General features: G+C 37.7%; 1 protein-coding gene across 7 annotated transcripts in view; it reads left to right on the top strand.

The window, feature by feature from the left end:
• Positions 1–21,683, top strand: part of LOC105489328 (zinc finger protein 407) — a 508,962-nt gene that overhangs the window by 295,256 nt on the left and 192,023 nt on the right. For 6 of the 7 annotated variants that reach the window (XM_071085176.1, XM_011754065.3, XM_011754066.3 and 3 more), the window contains one exon: positions 16,506–16,684. In XM_071085176.1, coding sequence (XP_070941277.1) covers positions 16,506–16,684 — 179 coding nt within the window. Of the gene's footprint in view, positions 1–16,505; positions 16,685–21,683 lie in introns of those variants that run through there. The other variant, XM_011754069.3, reaches the window with a different exon arrangement.

The raw sequence follows: 21,683 nt of genomic DNA, 5'->3' as shown, positions 1-21,683 counted from the left end.
AAATGAACCAGTTATTATTTTTAAATGGATTACATGGAGCATTTTTGTAAAAAATGGACATAGATTATTAAATAAATTCAGTGGTCCCTCAACATCAGTGACTTTTCTCTATTACTTTTACTTCAAAGGTGATCACAGAACTTTCGCATTATAAAAGGTTTACATTTTCTTTGTACAACTCAATAAAATTAACAAAGTGTGCATTTTTCGTCTAATACTCAGCGACTATAGACTTAGGGAGCTCTGTACAGCATGGAGTTAAAGCTAGGAAACATTTTTTCAAAAGACTTTTCAAAGATAAGTAAGTTCACTCTTGCCTATGGCAATGTAGTCTAAATATTGGACTGGCAGAGCCTCCAGAAGAATGAACTCTCTTATCATATGTTGCACCTCCCCTCTCTACCTCTCCATGGGGTGGATCACCCACCAGTGCCTGCAGTATGCCAGGTGTGGAGGATGGAATCTCTCAGATGCTTACATAGTATTTAAATTTTATGGCAGCCCTTGCCCCACCCTAATAGCCTAGGTGAGTCTAAGAGCTTGTTGTGACTTAGGTGACCAGGCCTGCCAGACTGCCCACTAAACTGCGCTCCTATACATGAGTGCCAAAAGTTATTGTTTTAAATCTAGTCTTTTTCCCTTAGGCATTATTAGATTGTCCCAAGTAAAGTCAGGTTCTGGCTTGAACTATCAGAAATATTGTGAAACATACTGCTGCTTCAGTAAAAATTTTACGTACATCACCTTAAATTTGAAAAGCTGTCAACTAGAAAAATACAGTAAATTATTCATATATGCACACATATATATGTAAATACTTAAATTGCTTGATTTGTAAAGTAATATTTTTTCTACACAACTTACTTCAAGCCAAAGTTGTATGTGTATAGAGTTCATGTCCTTTTTGGGAATATATTTCTGTCTACCATTTTTATTCTACCTAACTGTTTCTAAAAAAATGATGGCTTGGATTTTTAGAGGTTGGTTAGGCTCCATTTTTCTGTTGTATTTCCTTAAAGATAGATTTTTTTTTCCTCAGAAGGTTTTCATCCATCTGCCTTTTCTGGTTTTGCAACACCTCACTTTGCTACACCTAGCTTGTTAACAGAAATGGAAAGAATAAAACTTTTCCTATGAGGGAATAAATATGTAGTAATGAAGAGTTCGGGGGTTGGGGGGTCTATATTTATTTCAGAATGGCAAGATAAAAATGAGAAGAATTTCTGCTCTGCCATCCAGGCAGGAGATTAGTGAAAGGAAGTGATTCAATATGTAAGGCTAATTCTGCCTTTTTATTTTCAGATTCTGAGCATCAAGCAATATTGAATAGATTGAAAATATTGCTTGCTGCTCAGAATATCAACTTTGAAAAAATGTTTTGGTAGTCACATATGTTTGGGAGATACTCTCCATATTGTGTCCCTTACCCACCCCCTTCACACTCACAGTAATCAGCACATTAAAGACTCGGAGAATCCCTTTAGTCAGGACACACCTCTAGTTTTGTGTACTGATATTCGTCAGACTTCTGTGGCCACGAAGGCCCTTTCCCCAAAGCCCTATTAATATCCTGCTGGATTATTTGTATTTCACCAGTAAAGTCTGCCGCATGTTTTTAGCTCAGAGACTTTAGCGTGTTCGTTCTTCATCTGCTCCCATTGTAAGGCATGTAATAATTGGGAAAACTTACTAAGTTTTATGTTACTTCTGTGAGCATTTAGCGTGGTGAGGATATCAGAGGAAAATCTTCCAGTTGCTCTGTGTCCCTCACACAGTTACTTTCTCTTCTTCTTTATACCAGCAATGTATCAGTGTATGATGATACGAAACGGTTAACGAAATGTGTTTTTTCTCTCTGGGGCTCCAGAGAAAGAATCAGGGAGAAATCCAGGTTCTCCAGGGCTTGCCCTTGCTGGAAGGCCTGCCCTCCTTCCCGTGCTGCGGGTGACAGGACAGCTCGGCCTCGTGTTTGAGTCACTGCACAAACTCAGAGTCAGTGGGACTGTTCCGGAAATGCTAAAGTCTGAAGAATTCGTTTGGGTTTCTGAATGAAAAAATTCAGTGTCACTTCCTACCATTTCTTCCTTGTGATTTTCATTGTTCCTTGTGGAGTGGAGGGTAGAAAGGAAGATGTTAAAGTCGGTGCCGATTCTTATTGGTTGTAGATAATATGATCGGAGATTAGAATAGAGTTGTAATTTAAGTGGAAGGGAAGGTGGGAAACATGAAAGGTGAACAAAGCGCGGGGAGTTATTCTCAGTCCTGAAACAGAAGGAGCAAGTGTAACTCTGGGTGAAAATCTTACAAGATAAATATATCCAAAGCAGTGGCATATCAATATGTAAGTTTGCTGTTAACATAATTTGAAATCAGTAGAAGTTAGAAAAGCATTTGGAATAATGTGGAAAGCAAGACAATTTTAGGCCCTTAGCAGTTGAAGAGTCACTGAAGGGCAGATGCAGCAGTCCTCTAAGTGGACACGGTGAGTTTTCAACCTTTTCAAAATGTTCACGTTTTCTTTTATGCAGCACAGCACAGCTTTTTGTTAGTGCTTTTAAGGTACATAACTCGTTTGTCTTGTAAAATCGCATCCCCTTTGAGGGCATGACCACAGTGATTTGTTTTTAGGCTTCTTTTTATGTAGTATCTACTAAATACGTTTTAAAAATTCATTTTGAAAGTAAAAAGTCAATACATAGGAAGGTAGACTTCTTTTGTAACCTATATACTTTCCATCTAAACCGAAGCAGTAATCAGGCTTAAATTATTTGTCTTCTGAAGTGCCTACGATTGGGTCTGAAAGGCTGACCTTGCTCCCAGATGTTTAGAACAGCAGCTGGATGTGCACAGGTTTCCTGTGGGTCACAGACAGGCCAGTGCAGCGACTGCCGTTCGGGAACCTCTCTGAGGCACGCGAGAGCCTGTTGGCTGCTGGTGCAGAGAGCGCATGTGGACACCTGGACAGCCGCGTGACTTGGAAGCAGGGGAGTTTATCCTCTCAAGGGTGGTGGATGAGACCAAGAATGCATCAGTGTTCATCCACTTCTGTGCTAACTTACAAGTTTCTTTCTCTTATGGGGCACTGCGCTGTTTTAGAATCACTTTATATCACATAATAAACATGAGCAGAAATATAACTGAGAAATGGAGAGAAAAAATTCAATGTGCATCAATTTGTCCTAAGAACTAGTTTCAGAAAATTGAGATTTCTGAAAAGCAAGAAGTAATGAGTAAATAATCTAATGGAAATTGTCCCATTCAATGAATAGCCATCAGTTATAATAAAGGAAAATAAAATTCATAAGATTTGGAGCAAGGTGATCCAGAAACTCTCCAAGTAAAATTTCCTGTTGCTGAAAATGTCCAAAGGATTGTATTTTGTGATTACCTCAGATTGCTATAAACTCTTTTTCTCAGAATAAAAAAAGAGACTTTGGGAATTCTGTATGTAGTGTAATAGTGTAATGTGGTGCCATTATTTTTAAATATCTGGTTTACTTAAACTCTCTTAACATTTACAGGTTTTGTACATTATTATTACTATTTGGAGTCAGAGTCTTGCCACCATACCTGCATTCCCGGCACTTCTCTCTTCCCATTTTCCTGCAGTACTAGGCATGCCTGTCTTTTTGTCCTGCAGATGTCCTGAAGACAGCTCCTGAGTGTATAGGCTGCATCTGGTGTTTGTAAAGGATAAAGAAGTTAGCTCCATTCCCCACCACACCCTCTCCTCTCTTCCCTGTTTTGATTATAGTATTCCTTCTGGTTTCCTAGAGATTACAGCTTGAGTTTCCTCATTTAAACCTTTTGCTAAATTCATCAGATTGACTCCTCCCTGTGTAAACACGAGGATCCCGGCACGTAAGCGCATCCACCTCTGCCACAACTGTCAGCTGTGCCGCTGTGCTGTGGTTTGTCAGGTTTACATTACTGGAAATGCTGTACAATCCGGGTGTTTTTCAAATAGACGTTTGGTCATATTTGCTTTGTATGTATAACACTCAAAAGATATTTTAATGAATAGCCAAAATGATCCAAGTGCACTAAGCAAAACAAAGGTTTCCTTGGACTTGGAAATCCTTCAATAAAAATAATTGTCATCAGTTGTTTACTAGGCTTCCTTTGAATACACATTTAATACATTTGTATCTCTATATGTATAAATATATGTATTTTCCATGTATACATTTTATCTGTACACGTATGTGCATGTATTTCATATATATGTGGGTATATATGTGCACACATACTCCATGTGTATATGTATATATTTTATATGTGCTTGTATGTCTATATGTGCATGCACACTGTATATGTGAATATATTGTGTGTATGCATATATGTGCACATATACTGTATGTGTATACATATATGTTTTATATGTGCCATAGGTGTATGTGTGTGTGCACACACATTGTATGTGTATATGTATATGTGTGCACACATACTTTGTGTATATATACATTTTCTGTATACATATATGTGTATATGCACACACATACCATATGTATATATTTTCAAAAACCTGAAAGGATCCATGTCTACATGTATCTGGGACTTGATTTCTTTTTAACTTAATAATGTATCCTGTTAGTCTTTCCATGTTCATAAGAGCTACCTTATTCTATTTAATGGCTTTTGTACAAGAAGTAAGGGTGAATGCCCAGATATTACACACACCAGGCTTTCTTCCGCAGGGTTTACTGAGAGAAACTCACAGAGGCAGTGCAACAACTGTTGCTCCTCTCCTCAGTTTATCCCAATAACCTGCTGCATTCTGGAGCAACATGCAAGAATTTTGTGGTGCCGGACATCAGATTCTGGGGAAGTGTCTGGCTCTTAGGCTGTGGGACTTCTAAGCTTCACAACTGGAGAAGATCCAGCTCCTCCATGCCTCTGAGGGTGTGTTTACAGGTGAGGTTGAACAGTCCTGTGACCTGGCCTACCAGATCTCTCACCTTGTTCTCACATCAGTAACCATACATGGTTGGGGAAATGGCTTCTCTTTCCCCTGATCAGGCCATGCTCTCCCACCATTCAGCCAGGATGTGGTTGATTTCCATGGAGCTCTGTAGGAGAAGCTACCCACTAGCTCTCAATGGTATAGAATTCCCTAGTATGGATGCACTGTACATTTACAACCCATTTCTCTATTCATGGACATTCAGTTTTCAAATTTTGCCTAGTGTTTAGCTGTTCTAAAATAGATTTAATGACATGTGGATCATCTCCTAATTGAGCTTCTGAACTTTCAAGGGCGTGTGTATATTTTAAACTTGAAGGATACTATCAAATGTTTTTCAAAAGCTTTTGCTAACTTACACCATTACCAGAGGTATATCATTTTCCCTTACCATTATTTAATATGATCAAACTTAGTAAATTTTGCCGATCTGTCACCTTAAGTTTTAACTTGCATTTCCTTGGTTTTTAGAGACATTGATCACTGTGTAATGATTACATAACTATTGTATTCCTCCAATTATGACTTGCTTATTCATATTTTTTAGTTTGTGAGATTTTAATCTTATAAAAAATTAATCAATGGAACCCATTTTGGAATCCTTATTAATCATCAGTTTTTATATATGTTGCGTAGTTTTACTCCTTTTCTTTGCCCTGCCTTTTAACTTTATTTATGATGCATTATACTATATAGCAGTATTAACTTTCATGAGGCATATTTTCCTACACATTTTGGTAGCATTTGGACTTTGATTTTTCTTTATAGGAGCTCTTTCTAACTAAAATTATAAAAATATTTTTTCTATGATTTTTATAATTTGGTTTCCTTATGTTAAAATTTTTTAATCCAAATGGTATTTATTTTTGTATGGTATGGGACAATAAGTAACTTATATTTTCCTGTAAAATAAGCAGTTGAATGGACACCATTTATTATATAGCCCATCATTTCCTAATTGATCTGAAATGACATCTGTATTTCTTGTATACATGGATCTTTGTGCTGTCTGTTCTGTTCTGGTGATGCATGTGGTTCAGCACTCCAAATGACATGCATCTATTTGCTAAACATCGTTGATAACATGTTCCCTTTTAGGCAGAGGAATTTGAGGTTCTTTATTCTTGTAGCTTTTAACCAATTTTAAATTTAAACAGCACAAATGTTCAGTAATCTAAAATTATCAGACTCTTTCCTTATGGGTCCTTTAGTGAGAACATAAGTTATAAAGGAGTATATATCTTAGGCTGTCTTACATAAATTGTGAAACAAACTCCGAGTTTATATATTGGAGCACATTCTTCCAACCTACAGTGAGCTTTAAAGCAACATACATGGAGGCTTATATTCCCCTCTACTGTGAACATTTTTTGTCTTTTTTTTAGGATTTATTTTTGCCCGGAAAATTTATAAATCATAAATAATGCTGGTAAATAAATGTAATTAACTTCTTGAGTTTAATTTACATAAAGATTTTCTTTGGATTATTCTATATTCATTTTGGAATCATATTACAAAGATATAGTAGAAACATCCTTTCAACTGAACTTTTATATAAACATGTATAATATTTTATAGAGTAATTCTTTTTGTGGATATGAGTTTTAAAAGTATACTATAAACAGGCCAAAAAAAAATAAATTGCATACCTGCCTAATGAACTTTGCACGTGTGGTACACCTCACACGTGCTCATACATACACTGTAACTGTTTGGGAATCTATTTTTAGTCAGATGAATTGAAGTTGCTTTTCACGTATAATAGGAAAAGCGCTGATAATGACTCACATAGTTGAACTCGTTTGTGATTAATATAAAAACTAGTCGTAGGAAGAAAAAAGAACAAGTACCTACAGTATTATCTGAACATATTTAATCTTATTTACCTTAATCCTTATGATGGCATTCCGAGGTACATGTTGTACTACCATAGAGCAACCAAAAAAGAAAATGTTCTGTAGTCAAAAAATTTGGGAAGCAAAATGTTAAGGAAAACTAAGCATATTTCTTTAAATAGAACTTTCAAAATTTTTATTTTAATTTAGATTGTGGGTTTTTTTTTTTTTTGTAATTTTCATTTTCTGCTTAAGTACACATTGTGAGTTTCTAAAAGGAAAATGCAGTCTGCTGTATTGCCCCTACTTTCCTGAACACGGATCTCCTCACACTTGTACTTACGGTTTTTCTTAACATCTGTTAGCATCTTCAGAAATAATATTTTTTGGAGAAGGGATTTTTATAAACCTTTATACAAATTTCATGTATTTTCTGTTCATTTTTGTTGTATTTATGATCTTTTGACTTGCAGTATTTTATAGTATTTGTGTAGTCAAGTCTATCTATATTTGACTTTATGATTTCAGCTTTTATTTTACTTAGTAGTGTATGTTTGAATAAAAGGCAGAGTTTTTCCTTTCTAAAAAAGTATTTCCAGAAGAGGAATTTATATATTTCTCTTGTTGTAAATAAACTAGAAAAATTGGAGTAAAAAGCAGTAGAGTAATTGGTTATACTGTGGATTTCATGATATACTCTTGGAGGACAAATGGAAACAACTGCCATAATGTTATGTGATTGGGCACATGTAGCTGGAGATAGAATCTCTAGTGACAACATCATTTTTGGAGTCAGAATATGCTGTAGCTCATACTGAAGGAGGGACTGACAATATTGTGCTCTAGAAAACAGTTAGAAGAGCACAGAAATGACTCTAGTGATGATAGACACTTATGCATATGAAGAGTTTGAATAGTTTGTAAACATGAGTTGTAAAAACAGTTGTTCCAAAGTAATATATTATTTTAAAATAATAGGTTAACTTAAATATCTATATATTGAAATCAACAAAACATATATCCTATATATGTGGTTTTTTGCTTATCTTTTATAGATTCAGGTGGACTCTCCCTCTAGCTCCCCTCCCCACTGCCATTTTTTCACCCTTTTAAAAATATTAAGGTTAATTTTATATTCAAAGTCATATTTTTTAGGTTCATACTCTGTTTAAGTATATATGACTTACATTCACTTAAGTCTTTTTTTAGTTTCATAATTCTTTTTAAAGCAGTTATGTGTTATCTATCCAGAATTTATTGTGAAGCCTCTTTATCACAGAAGAATTTAACCCACTAGGTAGTGCCTTGCATTACCTAAACCATATTTTAACCCGCGAAAGTAATTGCCACTTTCACTCTAAATACCACCCTCAATTTCCCACTTTAATGATTAGAGTTTCATTAAGTATAATAATTTTCAAAAATGCAGTGCTTCACTTGCATTTGATTTTCTTGTCTTTGGCTGTCTGTTTAGTCTTTTTTCCCTACTTTTAAATTAAAATTAATGGATGGGTGAGCTTTCCTGTGACACAGCCACAACACTGCAAGTGTTCTGACTCCCTCCCTTTATCCCTTTACCAACTCTGGTCCCCCTGGCAGAGTCCCTGTTAACTAGTGTGATCCTCATAGACCTGGTGCTGTCCATACTCCTTTGTAGAATTGTAATATGTGTGCGTTATATGTATGTGTAGTTACTTTACACACACATCTATATATAATTGACTTTCTATGGTGTGTATTGTGAATGTGTATATGTACACACACCTCTAATTACTTTTAGTACATATTGTTTTACATGTAGCTTTTCTCAATCTGCAGCAGACATCTTTCTCTGCCAGTACGTCATGTTATATGTGTGTTTCTGTATGTATGCATGTGTAAAGATAAGTACATGTAGAAAAGTTACTGCTATATCACATTCTGTGATACAGCCCATTCCCTCTATATAGATGACTGTTAACAGCTCTTACTGTACTAATGCTAAAATATTGCCTACTTATTTTATAGAGCCATTTAACCATCACTCTCAAACAGTTCTCAAAAAAATCTTGTTAGAATCGTAATTGTGTTAACTGTGTAGATTCCTTAGCAGCAGTTGATATATTTAACATTAAGCCAACCCATACAGATATATGGTATGTGTCTCTGTTTAGCAAACTCTCCTTTATTTTTTTAATTGATTTTTATACATGTCTCGTAATTCAGCTGTTTCGTGGTGGTGTTTTTTTAAAAGACGTGTTTTTTGTATATTACATAAGGGAGTTTGAGTGCTCAGATCCACAAAAGAAACCATTGGCCACCCTACTCAATTCAATTTTCAGTTCTTTTAGCCCCACCTTCAGCTAAACTACTACTATTATTTTCAGTGAATCCTTGTAAGATTTACTAAGTCATTTCTGAAGCCAGCTATGGCACACAAAAAAATATGCATTGTAAAATAGTGAGCGATCACTCCATGCCATCAAGCAGTTCCCCCAAAATCACCTAGGAAATAGGAATTCTTTCATTTTGGAGCAGCATGGAAGATGTAGAGTAGTGAAGTGGGGAGATAAACGAAATGGAAAGTGGGTTGCGGGAATGAGAACGCTGTTCGGGCAGTGGGTGTAGGAGCTTTCTGTTGTCTAGAGTCTTTCCCATGCCTGATGTCATAGCAGACCTGATTGTTGCCAGTATTTCAAGACAGCCACTAATCTTACAAAAAAAACAAACTGGGGTAATGAAGCTGATACATGGATTTTCCTGGGGAAAATGGGAATTAATATTTATTTAGAATCTCTGTGTGCTGGGCCCTCTCCTGGTTACTTATCCTGTAACATTTGTGCCAAGCTCTCTGCTGTTTGGTTTATCAGTTAGCTAATACTACTAACACATATTAATAATACATAGAAATTACCTGGGTATGTCATAGTGGTATTAATTTATTATTGGCCCGGTTCTCTCTAGTACTGTAGTTAACTCTAGATTTTTGCCATACCGGCTGACAACCACTGTCCCGTGAGTGACTCTGTGTTAGTTTTGGATGGTGAGCTGTGATCTGGGAGGAAAAGAGCCATGCAGAATGATGAGGTCTACCTGGCAGAAACGTCTTGCTACCTGGTTCATTGTGGTGAATTGGCAGGTGAATACACAGACAAGTATAGACAAGAATAGAAAGTCCAGAATTCGCCTTACATAATTAAAATACTGACAAAGGTGGCATTTCAAGTCAGTGGGGAAAATCTGACTTTAACAAATGTTATTGAGAGAACTGAGTAGCAGTCTGGATCCACATTTAACTCACTGTAGGTTGATTTTGAATCAAATCTAGTATTGAATGTGATATAACGCAACTCCGCAAGTACTAGAACCAAATTTGGAACAGTTGTTTTATAGCCTGCAAGTCAGGAAGCCGTAGAACAAAAGAGCAAAATTATCAACACTTGCTTTCACAACCCGCTGTAAGCAAAGTCAAAAGAGAAAAAAAGAAACTGAAGAAAAAAGTCTGCAACTTCTGTCCCAAAGAGCCAATCACCTTAATTTATAAGAGAATGACCAACACGCATGTAGAAAAAAAGAGCAAAAATATGAATGAACAGTACATAAAAAAGAAAACATACATTGCTTTTCAATATTTGAAAAGATACTTAACCTCATTGATTACAAGAGAAATGCAAGTTACAACTTAAAAATTAAAACTCCAATAAGATACTATTGTTTACCTACCACACTGGCAAAAATTCTAAAATTTGGTAGCCCCCTACCTTGACAAGCAGGCACAGAAACAGGCTCTCAAACATTGTTAGTGGAATTGTAAATTGCTGCATTTCCTCTGAAGGGCAGTGTGGCAGCATTTGTCAGAATTCCTGCCCGTTGACATTTGAAGCAATTCCAGTGGTCATCATGTGATTGTCATGGCACCCGGAGAAATGGAAACCATTCTATAAGATCGTTCGCTGGAACCTTTGTTTATACTAGCAAATGTATACTAGCAAATGGTTGGAATCATCCTAAATGCCCATCAGTAGAGAATCAGTTAGCTAGAATAGGCTGTGTCCGCACTGAAATACTAGGAAGCTGTCAAAAAGGAGAAAAGAAGGTAAGGGTGGGAGTAGAGGCATGTAGGGGAGATAAGTGTGCCCTTCGGTGTTCGATACGGTGAGGCCCCATGCTCTGTTCCACGGAAAAGCGAGATGCCAGTTTGTGTGGTGCCCCTGTATTTAGCCAAGGGGAGTGTTGAGAAAAGAATACAAGACATATCTGTAGCTTGAAAAAGTAGTGTTTACTTCTCCCGAAAGATTGAGAAGAAGTTAGGGATTGTACGTAGCTGGTCATCTGCGACTCATTGGACAGTGGAGACAGTGCTGGAGGGAGACTCTGTCGCATCCATTGTTGGATGCTCTGGTGTTTAACAACTTCAGTGGTATAATTCTAATAACCAAAATAAACATCAAATATTTTAAAGCTCCTTTCCCCTTAGGTTCGATAACATCATCAGGCTTTTTGTGTCCATAGGCCAGAAGTTCGTGTGTAGTACTGACTAATGATTTTGTGGAGTTCTAGAAGTACTTGTGGTGTTCTACTTATTATTTTAACATACATTACCTTTGAACAGAATAAGAAATTTCCGTTATTATGTGTTTTTTAAGAAGCCCTAAATGCATAGATCCCATCTTGGGCCCTTTTGCTAATCAGTCACCCCGTGCTTTAAATTCTGTACATCAAAGCTGCTCAAGACTTTCAACATGTTATATTCCAAAATTTAATTTGAAATGCACTCTTAGAATGCCTTTTCCACGAAAGCAATGCGTGCTGTTTCTATTCCGCTGAGTCCCGCGGGAATCCCGGTGAGGCCTGCGAGGCTTGGCTCTGGAGAATCTCACTTCTCCTCCAGCAGGCTCCCTTCTCAGTGTGAGGAGCGTCTTTCGCCTGTGAGGTTCTTCCAGGCGAGGTTCTTCCCCAGCAGAGAGCCTGCCGGCACGTTCTGTCGCGTGGAGCTGTGGCAGTAGAGCGGAGTTGGGAAAGGACAAGGCAGAGCTTAGCATTTTGCGGAGAGTTGCGGATTCGGTAGTTTTTCTTTCTGTTGACGCCGACTTTGCGCTGCGTGCCGGAGCCGTGCAGTTTGTGTTCCTACCTTTCCCCTCCATCACTTCCCACCCACCTTTGGAACTGGGAGCCACAACCTGGAGCCCAGGAATAGCTTTTACCAACTCTCTGAATTCCCAGGTGGAGATTTTGTGTGTATATGCACTTACCTTCTCTAAAGAAAAAGATAATGCATAGATTGCGTTCAGTCCTTTGGTAGTTTGCTGTACTAACCTCATTTTTGAGTTAAGGAAAAGAGATCTCAGAGTTGAGGTACTTTCCTGAGATCACAGAGCCATTCTGCAGGTGCTGAAATTCTCATGTGGGGAATGGACCCGGCTGCCTGACTTGACACCCAGGGGTGTTTCCTCTGCACCATGGTCGTCTGCTGCCAGGAATAAGAGGAAGAAGGTGGGGATAGGACTGATCTAGTGTTGGTTAGGAAACTGGATTGAAGGTCACAGTTCTTAGTGAATCCCAGGGAAACTGCCCAGTCATTGCCTGTTTCACTTTCTCCTTCATTCAGAGATGTGCACCAGTATCTCTCTTCCTAGTTCATTTCAGATGGAAACACTGTGACATGAGTTCTCCCTAGCATTCTTCTTGTTAGAGTATACATGTAACCCTTTGCATTTTTCTGAGAAATTTGACTTCTCATAAATTTTCTTAAAAGAAAAATTTCTTAACTCGCCCATAGGGAAACACCAAGATGCATACAGATGGTGACAGGAGTAAGCTTCTTGGCTTGTGACAGGAGGTCCCAGGTGGCAGAAGAGGGAAAATCAGAGATAAAATGAGGTCTAGGGATATTTCCAGAGGAGCAGGGCGAGGCCAGGAGGAGTCACACTAGCTCAGGAATGGGCCTAGTTTACTACTTCTTCACCCAAGGTATCTGCCGTGCGGTGATTAGTAAAGAGGGTTCGAATCGGGGTGTGTGTGTGTGTGTGTGAATGCATGTGTGTGCTGGTATGGTGAGGTTCTATGCAGCATTGGTTTGAGGAAGGAGATTAGCAGCACGTGATAATTGCAGTAGCTGCACATCAGGCAAAACTCTGAAATTTGAGTGACTTAAAAATGTATTGCTCACTGAGGTAAAGGCCCATGGAGGCTGAGAACCTCTTCTTCTTGATAACTTTACCACCTGAACATGTGGCCCGTAAGGTTCCAGTGGCAGGAAGAAGGGTGACAGCGGCACGAGAGTTCTTTTGTGTTCGTTTTTGTTTTAGTGGAGAGATAGATCATATATTTGACAAGTGACCCATTGAAATTGCAGCCTTTCTTGGTTTTTAATATGTTACCAGAATTGTGAAACCATTACTACAAGCAATCTTAGATTTTTATTACCCAAAGAGACTCCATACACATTAACACTCACTCTCATTTCCCCAAACGCATCCCAGTTCCTTCTTGTCTGCACGTGTTTATGCTCATGGTATGTATATGTTTAAAACATACAATTACAAATACACATACACACATATGTATTATATAATAGAACATAAAAACACAGTGTGTATATATACATCCTGTATACAAGCATATGCACATATCTGTGTAAGAATATACATGTGGAATGGTCCTTAATGCCTTTTAAAATCTCAAGTTCTACACCACATCTTTCTTGATTTATTTTATATTTTCAAATAAAAGAAGCTTCCCACCTTTTTAAATTCTCCCCCCTCCCTCAGTCCCCATATACGTCTTACCTATTTCAGTAATAGTCCCCAGTTGTTAGATCCTACATGCTGTTTAGTTACTGAGAGATACTGGCTTATTTTTGTCCTAGATACAGCCTTCTTGAAAACAAAATAATCTGTTTTCAAAGTTATCTCTTTCTTCCTTCCCTGAATGTTAGGATTCATTGCTGATATTGTTCTCCATGTAAATATGCATCATACATTGAAATGTATTTATTTTGGCAATTTTAATTTCTTCATATGATTGGTGATTGTCTGTGATGATGTTTCATGCCTAACATTTTACATAAGGAAATAATAGTGGCGGTACCAAAGAATCTACATTCCTGATAAACAGTACTAATTAAGTACAGTAGTAGCTTTTTGTTTTCTCTCCCCAGTGTCAATAAACAATGGTGAATTTAGGAGGTGTCTATAATGCTGTAGAAAACATGTTGGAGATCTGCAGAATTAAGGGGTAATTTGGAGCAGTTTACCCAGCTTGAAGAACTAAAAAAAAATTGTTTCTTTTCCTTTTAAGTGTCCTAAAAGTGGACATTTGTGTCAGTCACCTTCAGACATTTTCCTGTGTTATTTCTGACATGATCCAGAGCTGTTACTCTAAGGATAATTATACATTTAAGAGACTCTACAGTCCTACCCTTTGCTTAGAGTGTGCTAATGTCTCTGATATGTGAATTTTAAAGGGAAAGCTGGCTGTGGTGTACTTGAAAACATACCAACATTCTGGCCTCGAAAACAGAAAACCTAGGTTAGGATTCTGCCTTAACCATGCACCAGCCGTACAGCCTGTGTAGCCAGCTTATCATTGTGATGTTTACCTTCTTCTCTGTGGATTGTGTAGCAGTCTTGACCTCAAGAGGGTCATGCTTGCCTTCAAAGTCGCCAAGTCAGTGGAGGTACCTGGCATGCGTTAGGTACTTATCTTTTTTTTTTCCCCTTACAGTAATTGTTAGTTCACAATAGGGAATTTATATATAAAGCAGGTGTTACAATTCAGTAGTGACTCATGAAAGAAAGAAGCTTGTGTGCACACATTCACTGTCTCGCATGTATTTAGTCTAAGATCTCAGGGAAATTTAACACCCAGATTGACAGAGACTTTGCCTAAAGCAAGTCGAAAATAGCTGGGAAAATATCTGTTATTCTAGTCCTTTTTTTATTTTTGAAAAAGGTGTTATTATTATTTTAATTTTTAAAAAATATATATTTAACATATAAAACTTTATATTTGAAAAATAAGAGCAAGTGGGCGTTGCAGTATAGCTGCGTTAATATTTGGATGTATTTCTTTCTAGTCTTCTTCCTAGGTATAGAGGGATTTGATTTGTTCAATTTAATTATACTGAGCAGATTTAGTGGTTCATGTACATTTGAGACAAGCCCTGCCTGGAGATGGGAGGGAAGTAACAGAAACTTTTCCAAAGGACAATCTGGATGCAGGTACGAGACTGCTCCCAGAATATGAGATCCCCACTCATGAGGAACACGTTTGCATTTTAGCTTTGTCCGGAGACTGTAGGAAAGGACATCCCTGTACCCTCTGTCTTGGAAATACCGTTCCTAGTGCCATTTACATTAATTCTGCCTCACTTGGACGATACTTCCCACACTCCTCTTGTCAGGAGTGGATAGCTACCATCTTTACTGAGTCTTTGAATTTCTAGCGTCATTGACTGCGTTTGTTTGTGAGAGATAACAATCATTTTCACTTCCTTGACCATTATTTCCCAAGGTATATTCCCTGAAAAATAAACATGGTATAATTGAATATTATACACAAAAGCAATTCGAATTAGAAGTGTTCAGGCAATGTAGACCTACATAAAGTTTCTTCTTAGAGCCTACCATTCTGAAGTGCACTGTGAGATGTGTTGGCTAACTACCATTTCCTGATCTTATTTGGTCATGGAAATCTTTCTTCTAAGAACATCTTGCGGGATTTTGTTCTTCAGCAATACTTTTGGGAAATGGTGATAAACATATTGCTCTATTTTCTTCTGGCATTTAATTTTGGTCTGTAGGAAATCTGAGGCCAGCGTGATTTTTTTGTTTCTTTCTAGATAACTCCTCAACACCTGCTTGAAATTGTATAGGGCTCTTTTTATTACTGTTCTAAAAATGACAAAGACAAAAGGAAAACAGCTCTGCGTGTGTATTCCGAAAGAGTCTAGACGTGCAGTCTCTGTGGCAAAGGAACTGACAGGGATGACAGAGCAAGCAGAACAGTTTGCCTCAAAAACCAGCACCCCCTTCCCAGTTGGCTGATTATTTCAGGCCTTGTATTTCTAATTCTGCCGGAAAACACTGGGAGAGGAGCCCACCCCTGATTTCAGTGGCACTGTGGCATGGAATATACGGGGGCCCTCCATTGTATTTTCCATGTCATCACTCTTAAGAGCCTGTATCATCACAGAAAGCTGCATGGGATTCACGTGTTGCCCAGATATTGGAGTTGAGCCTGAGAGCTGTTTCTAGCTACAACTCCATCTTCAAATTATTTTAGAGCCCACTTAGAAGCACCTTGCTTGACAGAACTTAAAAGCCAGTGTCTTTGTTCCCCAAATGCTCTAAATTCAGTGGAGGCAACAGCGCTTACATTTTTGTGCCACTCCTCACTGGTGATAGGTGTGTTCTCAGGGTCAGCTGACACCTTCACTGCCCTCGAGTGGTACCAGAATAATTTGAGATTAAAATAATAGTGCTTGGGATTTGGTATTTCTGGTTCTTCATAGAAATGAAGCTAAAAGACCAACGGAAAAATTCATATCAGGGTTATAAAAACTACCAGCCTCATAGCTGACGTATTATATAAGCTAATTATTATGTGAGTACAGCACTTAAAATAGTACCAAACACATAGAGACGTTCTTATCTAATGTCACTATGTGTAATATAAGGTTATTGGTTTGACCTTAATTAGATTTACTTTTCTGTCTTACTTGGTAGGTCAAACTGTGCTGAAAATATCCGCAAACACATTCTGCATACTGGCAAACACGAAGGAGTCAAGATGTACAACTGTCCCAAGTGTGACTACGGGACCAACGTCCCTGTGGAGTTCCGGAACCATTTGAAGGAACAGCATCCTGACATTGAAAACCCAGACCTCGCTTACCTGCATGCTGGTAAGGGACAGAAACTGTGACAGTACTTGTTTTTAACAGGATTTCATGTGATCACAGCAGTTATAATGCTATTTGTACATTACCATGATTTATTATAATGAGTAGAGTATGTGGTAGTATCTGCTTCAAGACCTATAAAAAAGTACATTCCAGTTTTATCCCACTCAACTATGAAAACAGGACTTTTCAACCATATTTTATCAAAAAAGCAAATCTGACAAAGTAATTATTCTATGACTGTAAAGTTAATATTAGTAAATATTTAAAGCATCGTTGACCTGAAATGAGAGTAGTTGTTAAATCTTCATATTTTGACTAATTGCTAAAATTTTTTTTCTCAAAAAATGCTTGTGATTTGAAATGTTATGCCCTGTTTCTTGACACCATCATCTTCCAGTGAATGCCTAGAAAGAATGCGACCTGCGACCATGGAGGCAAGCGTCGTGGGTGGTTAACGGTGCTGTGCGTTTCCCAGAAATTGGGAGGGGGCTGGCCCTGGGTTTGGGGAAAAGCTGGTGATGGGAGCGGCTGCTAAGAGGATTCTTGCCTCTTGGGTGGCAAGTCAGGCACTCTGGAAGGCGTCAGCGATGTGGGATGTGGCAGCAACTGCAGAGTAAAGCAGATCCGTTCCTCCAGCCCGACATGTTGTTTAATTGGCAAGTATTCCTTGGTGCCAACTCTCCCCGTACAGAGCAGCAGAATGATGGATTATGGGTGAGAGGACCTATTTGAAGAGGTACTTACCCTGAAGTAAATTTAGAGAAGCCTTCCAAGATTTAACCCAAGCAGCAAAGTTTGAATAAGGCCCATTGATCAAGGATGTGCTTTAGGCAGATGTTTTGGGACCTGTTAGAGCTGCTTTTAAACCCTACTTCTCATTATTGGCCATATGACCTCAGGCAGGCTGACCTCACTAGGCCCGAGGTTTCCCATTTGTAAATCTGCTTGATAGTACCTACTAATAGGGTCATTGTGAGAATTTTAAAAGATAACGGCTATGAAGCTAGAAGAGTCTAGGAGTTTGTATGAACTATCCCTAGTGCCTGCTGTGCTGCTGTAGGCATGAACATTTTATGCCTCTCTGTGCCATATGAAGGGGTAGTTAGCAGTGGTACGAATGTGGGGATTGTGATATAAATCACACCAGAAATGTGAGGTTCCAGCTTCAAAATCTTAAGCAATGTTTGCTCACAAAATATCTCTGTTAAAAGGAGTGTGAGTAATTTAAGGTAGACTAGTTTTCTTAATACATTTGACACTACGGAGATAGAGGCTTCTCACTGTTCTTTCATATTTCTCAACTGATGTTCACATGACTGACTTATTTAAGTAATGTCGAGTGTGTGAGTTAGTAATTTTTCTACTATCCAGGGCTGTATTTGGCAAACAAACAAAACCAGAGGTCTGTGCTCATTCACTTTTGGTGAGGTTGTCACTGAAAAGGTTTTGAAACTAGACAGTTTATCAGCGTTAGTTCATAAAAACAGATAAAGTCGAGTTGAAATATCTCTGGCCATCGAGTTGAAATATCTCTGGCCATAAGTGCCTATGGGTTCTTCATAAATATGGACCCATAACCTTACAGATACCAGAAACACCACCTGTGAAGGAGCTGCTCCTAGCAATGGCCAGGCCACAGGGACAAAATCCATGGTGGGCATCAGCAAAGTGTCCTCCTCGAGGTGGCCTTGCTCTGCTTCCTTTCCAGGTAGAAGATTGACATATCTGTCTCTCTCTTCTATTATACCAGTTACACATGAAAAACAGATTGTTCCCTAAAGTACAGTGAGTAAATAAGAGAAAAATAAAAACATTACTTATCTTAAAAAAAAAAAAGACTGTAAATACTGTGATTTGGTTGAGATAATGTAAAGTTTAGTTGAGATAATATTTGGGAATTCATGTATTAAAGTGAGGTATTTTATTTTTTATTTGAAAACAGTTCTGCCGAAAGAGGTTTGTGTGCAAATGTGCTATACCCTTGGTATCTCTACATTGGTGTGTAACTGCAGTTATGTGATGTAATTCACACAAATAACGCAAAACTGGAGTTCAGTGGAGACCCTGATTCAAGTCTCTATGTAAACACAAGTGTCTCTGAGCTTCAGATTCCTGATTGAAGAGTCTAGGAGTTTGAATGAACTATCCCTAGTCCCTGCTGTGCAGCTGTAGGCGTGACCTTCCGGGAGGATGGGCTCCAACTTAAGCTTGATCATTCTCTTGACGTCTGGTCCCGAAAACTGCATTTTAACCCTGTGGGTCTCAGTCTTCCTCCAAAGATGGAGATAGTGATGCCGACCACACAGAATGTGTGTGCCATCTAAATGGGATCATATGTAAACTGTTTGACGTGATCATCTTTAGCATAAATGGTTGCTCAGTTTGTTTTTCCCTCTCTAGCAGAAGTTGATGATTCATTGTGTTTTTTTCTCAATCCTTTTTGGCAACCAGTAAAATGATTTTTGTATCATTTTCTATTTCGTATTCCAGAGCATGAAAGACTATATGTGAGTTCTAATTTTAGTTGTAGCCAGATAAGAAGCACAAGACAAAAGTGGTTTTTTTATTTTTTATTTTTTTACTTTTTATTTATTTGTTTATTTTTTATTATACTTTAAGTTCTAGGGTACATGTGCACAACCTGCAGGTTTGTTACATATGTATACATGTGCCATGATGGTGTGCTGTACCCATTAACTCGTCGTTTACATTAGGTATATCTCCTAATGCTATCCCTCCCCTTCCCCCCACCCCACATTAGGACCCGGTGTGTGATGTTCCCCTTCCTGTGTCCAGGTGTTCTCCTTGTTCAATTCCCACCTATAAGTGAGAACATGCGGTGTTTGGTTTTCTGTTCTTGCGATAGTTTGCTGAGAATGGTGGTTTCCAGCTGCATCCATGTCCCTACAAAGGACATGAACTCATCCTTTTTTATGGTTGCATAGTATTCCATGGTATATATGTGCCACATTTTCTTAATCCAGTCTGTCATTGATGGACATTTGGGTTGGTTCCAAGGCTTTGCTATTGTGAATAGTGCTGCAGTAAACATACATGTGCATGTGTCTTTATATCAGCATGATTTGTAATCCTTTGGGTATATACCCAGTAATGGGATGGCTGGGTCAAATGGTATTTCTAGGTCTACACCCTTGAGGACTCACCACACTGTCTTCCACAATGGCTGAACTAGTTTACAGTCCCACCAACAGTGTAAAAGGGTTCTTGTTTCTCCACATCCTCTCCAGCACCTGTTGTTTCCTGACTTTTTAATGATTGCCATTCTAACTGGTGTGAGATGGTATCTCATTGTGGTTTTGATTTGCATTTCTCTGATGGCTAGTGATGGTGAGCATTTTTTCATGTGTCTGTTGGCTACATAAATGTCTTCTTTTGAGAAGTGTCTGTTCATATCCTTTGCCCACTTTTTAATGGGGTTGTTTGTTTTTTTCTTGTAAATTTGAGTTCTTTATAGGTTGTGGATATTAGCCCTTTGTCAGATGAGTAGATTGCAAAAATTTTCTCCCATTCTGTAAGTTGCCTGTTCACTCTAATGGTAGTTTCTTTTGCTGTGCAGAAACTCTTTAGTTTAATTAGATCCCATTTGTCAATTTTGGCTTTTGTTGTTTTAGACATGAAGTCCTTGCCCATGCCTGTGTCCTGAATGGTATTGCCTAGGTTTTCTTCTAGGGTTTTTGTGGTTTTAGGTCTAACATTTAAGTCTCTAATCCATCTTGAATTAATTAAAATAATTCAGATTATGTTCTGTAAAAACAGTAAATTTAAGAAGTCGATTTGTGTTATTAGTTCAATAGTTTAAGAAAAAGATGACTAGAAAATCTCAAACTACCTGGAAATGGAATATTACATTTACAAATAATAATCCATGGTTAAAAAAAATAAACAGCCTAAAGTTTCTTTATTTTCTTTAACCATGGATTATTATTTGTAAACGTAATATTCCATTTCCAGGTAGTTTGAGATTTTCTAGTTATCTTTTTTTTTTAAACTATTAAACTAATAACACAAATCGACTTCTTAAATTTACTGTTTTTACAGAACATAATCTGAATTATTTTAATTCTTTAAAAATTTGTGTAGACTTTTTTATGCCCAGCAAATGGTAAGTTTCGGTAAATTTTTGAGACACCTGAGGAAAGAATAGTTGGCACCAGTGGTGTTTGTTCCCTGTATGTCAGTTACAATGTTTAGTTTGTTCACTGTGTTGTTCAGATTGTCATATTCTTAGTGCTTTTTGAAATGCCGGTTCTGTTAACTGTTAAGAGGAATATGTTAAAGTTTCCTACTATAATTGTGGATTTATCTTTTAAAATTCTGTTATTTTTGGCTTTACATATTTTGAAGATATATCGCTAAGTACTCAGGACTTAGGATTGTTTTAGATACAGACATGCACACATAATTATGAAATACTTCTTAGTAGCAATATCTCTTGCTATAATTCTGAGTTTCATATTGGTATACCTACACCAGATTCCTTATAAGCAGCTTATAGTTGTATTTTGTTTATCTGCTGGGGCAATTTTTATCTTTTACATTAAATATTTAGTCTTTTACTTTAGTATTTGTACTTAATGTAATTATTGGTATATTCATCATAGTCAAAACTCCAGAATACCCTAATGTCCCTCAAGCAGAATGTACAAAGGTTGTATATTCACATAATAGAATACGTCAGTGAGAATGAATGAACTACAGTACAAGCAACAATGTGAAATAAGTCTCACAGTCATATCATTGGATGAACCAAGCCAGTCACCAAGGAGTACGTTTTATATGATTGCGTTTATATTAAATATAAAAACAGATAAAACTGCTCTATGATGTTAGAAGTCAGAGTTTATTTTCCCTTGTGGGCACCAGTCGCTGAATAAAGTACAGTGGTGCTAGTAAGATTCTGATTCTTAATTCCAGTATTGAGACATGGTTGTGTTCAATTTGAGAAATTCATCAAAGTCTCTTCTATGAGTTGTATTCT

This window comes from Macaca nemestrina, chromosome 19, assembly GCF_043159975.1.
Source record: "Macaca nemestrina isolate mMacNem1 chromosome 19, mMacNem.hap1, whole genome shotgun sequence".
Taxonomy (NCBI): Eukaryota; Metazoa; Chordata; class Mammalia; order Primates; family Cercopithecidae; genus Macaca; species Macaca nemestrina.
Note: the sequence above shows the minus strand (reverse complement) of the source record. Positions and strands in the feature narration are given on the sequence as shown.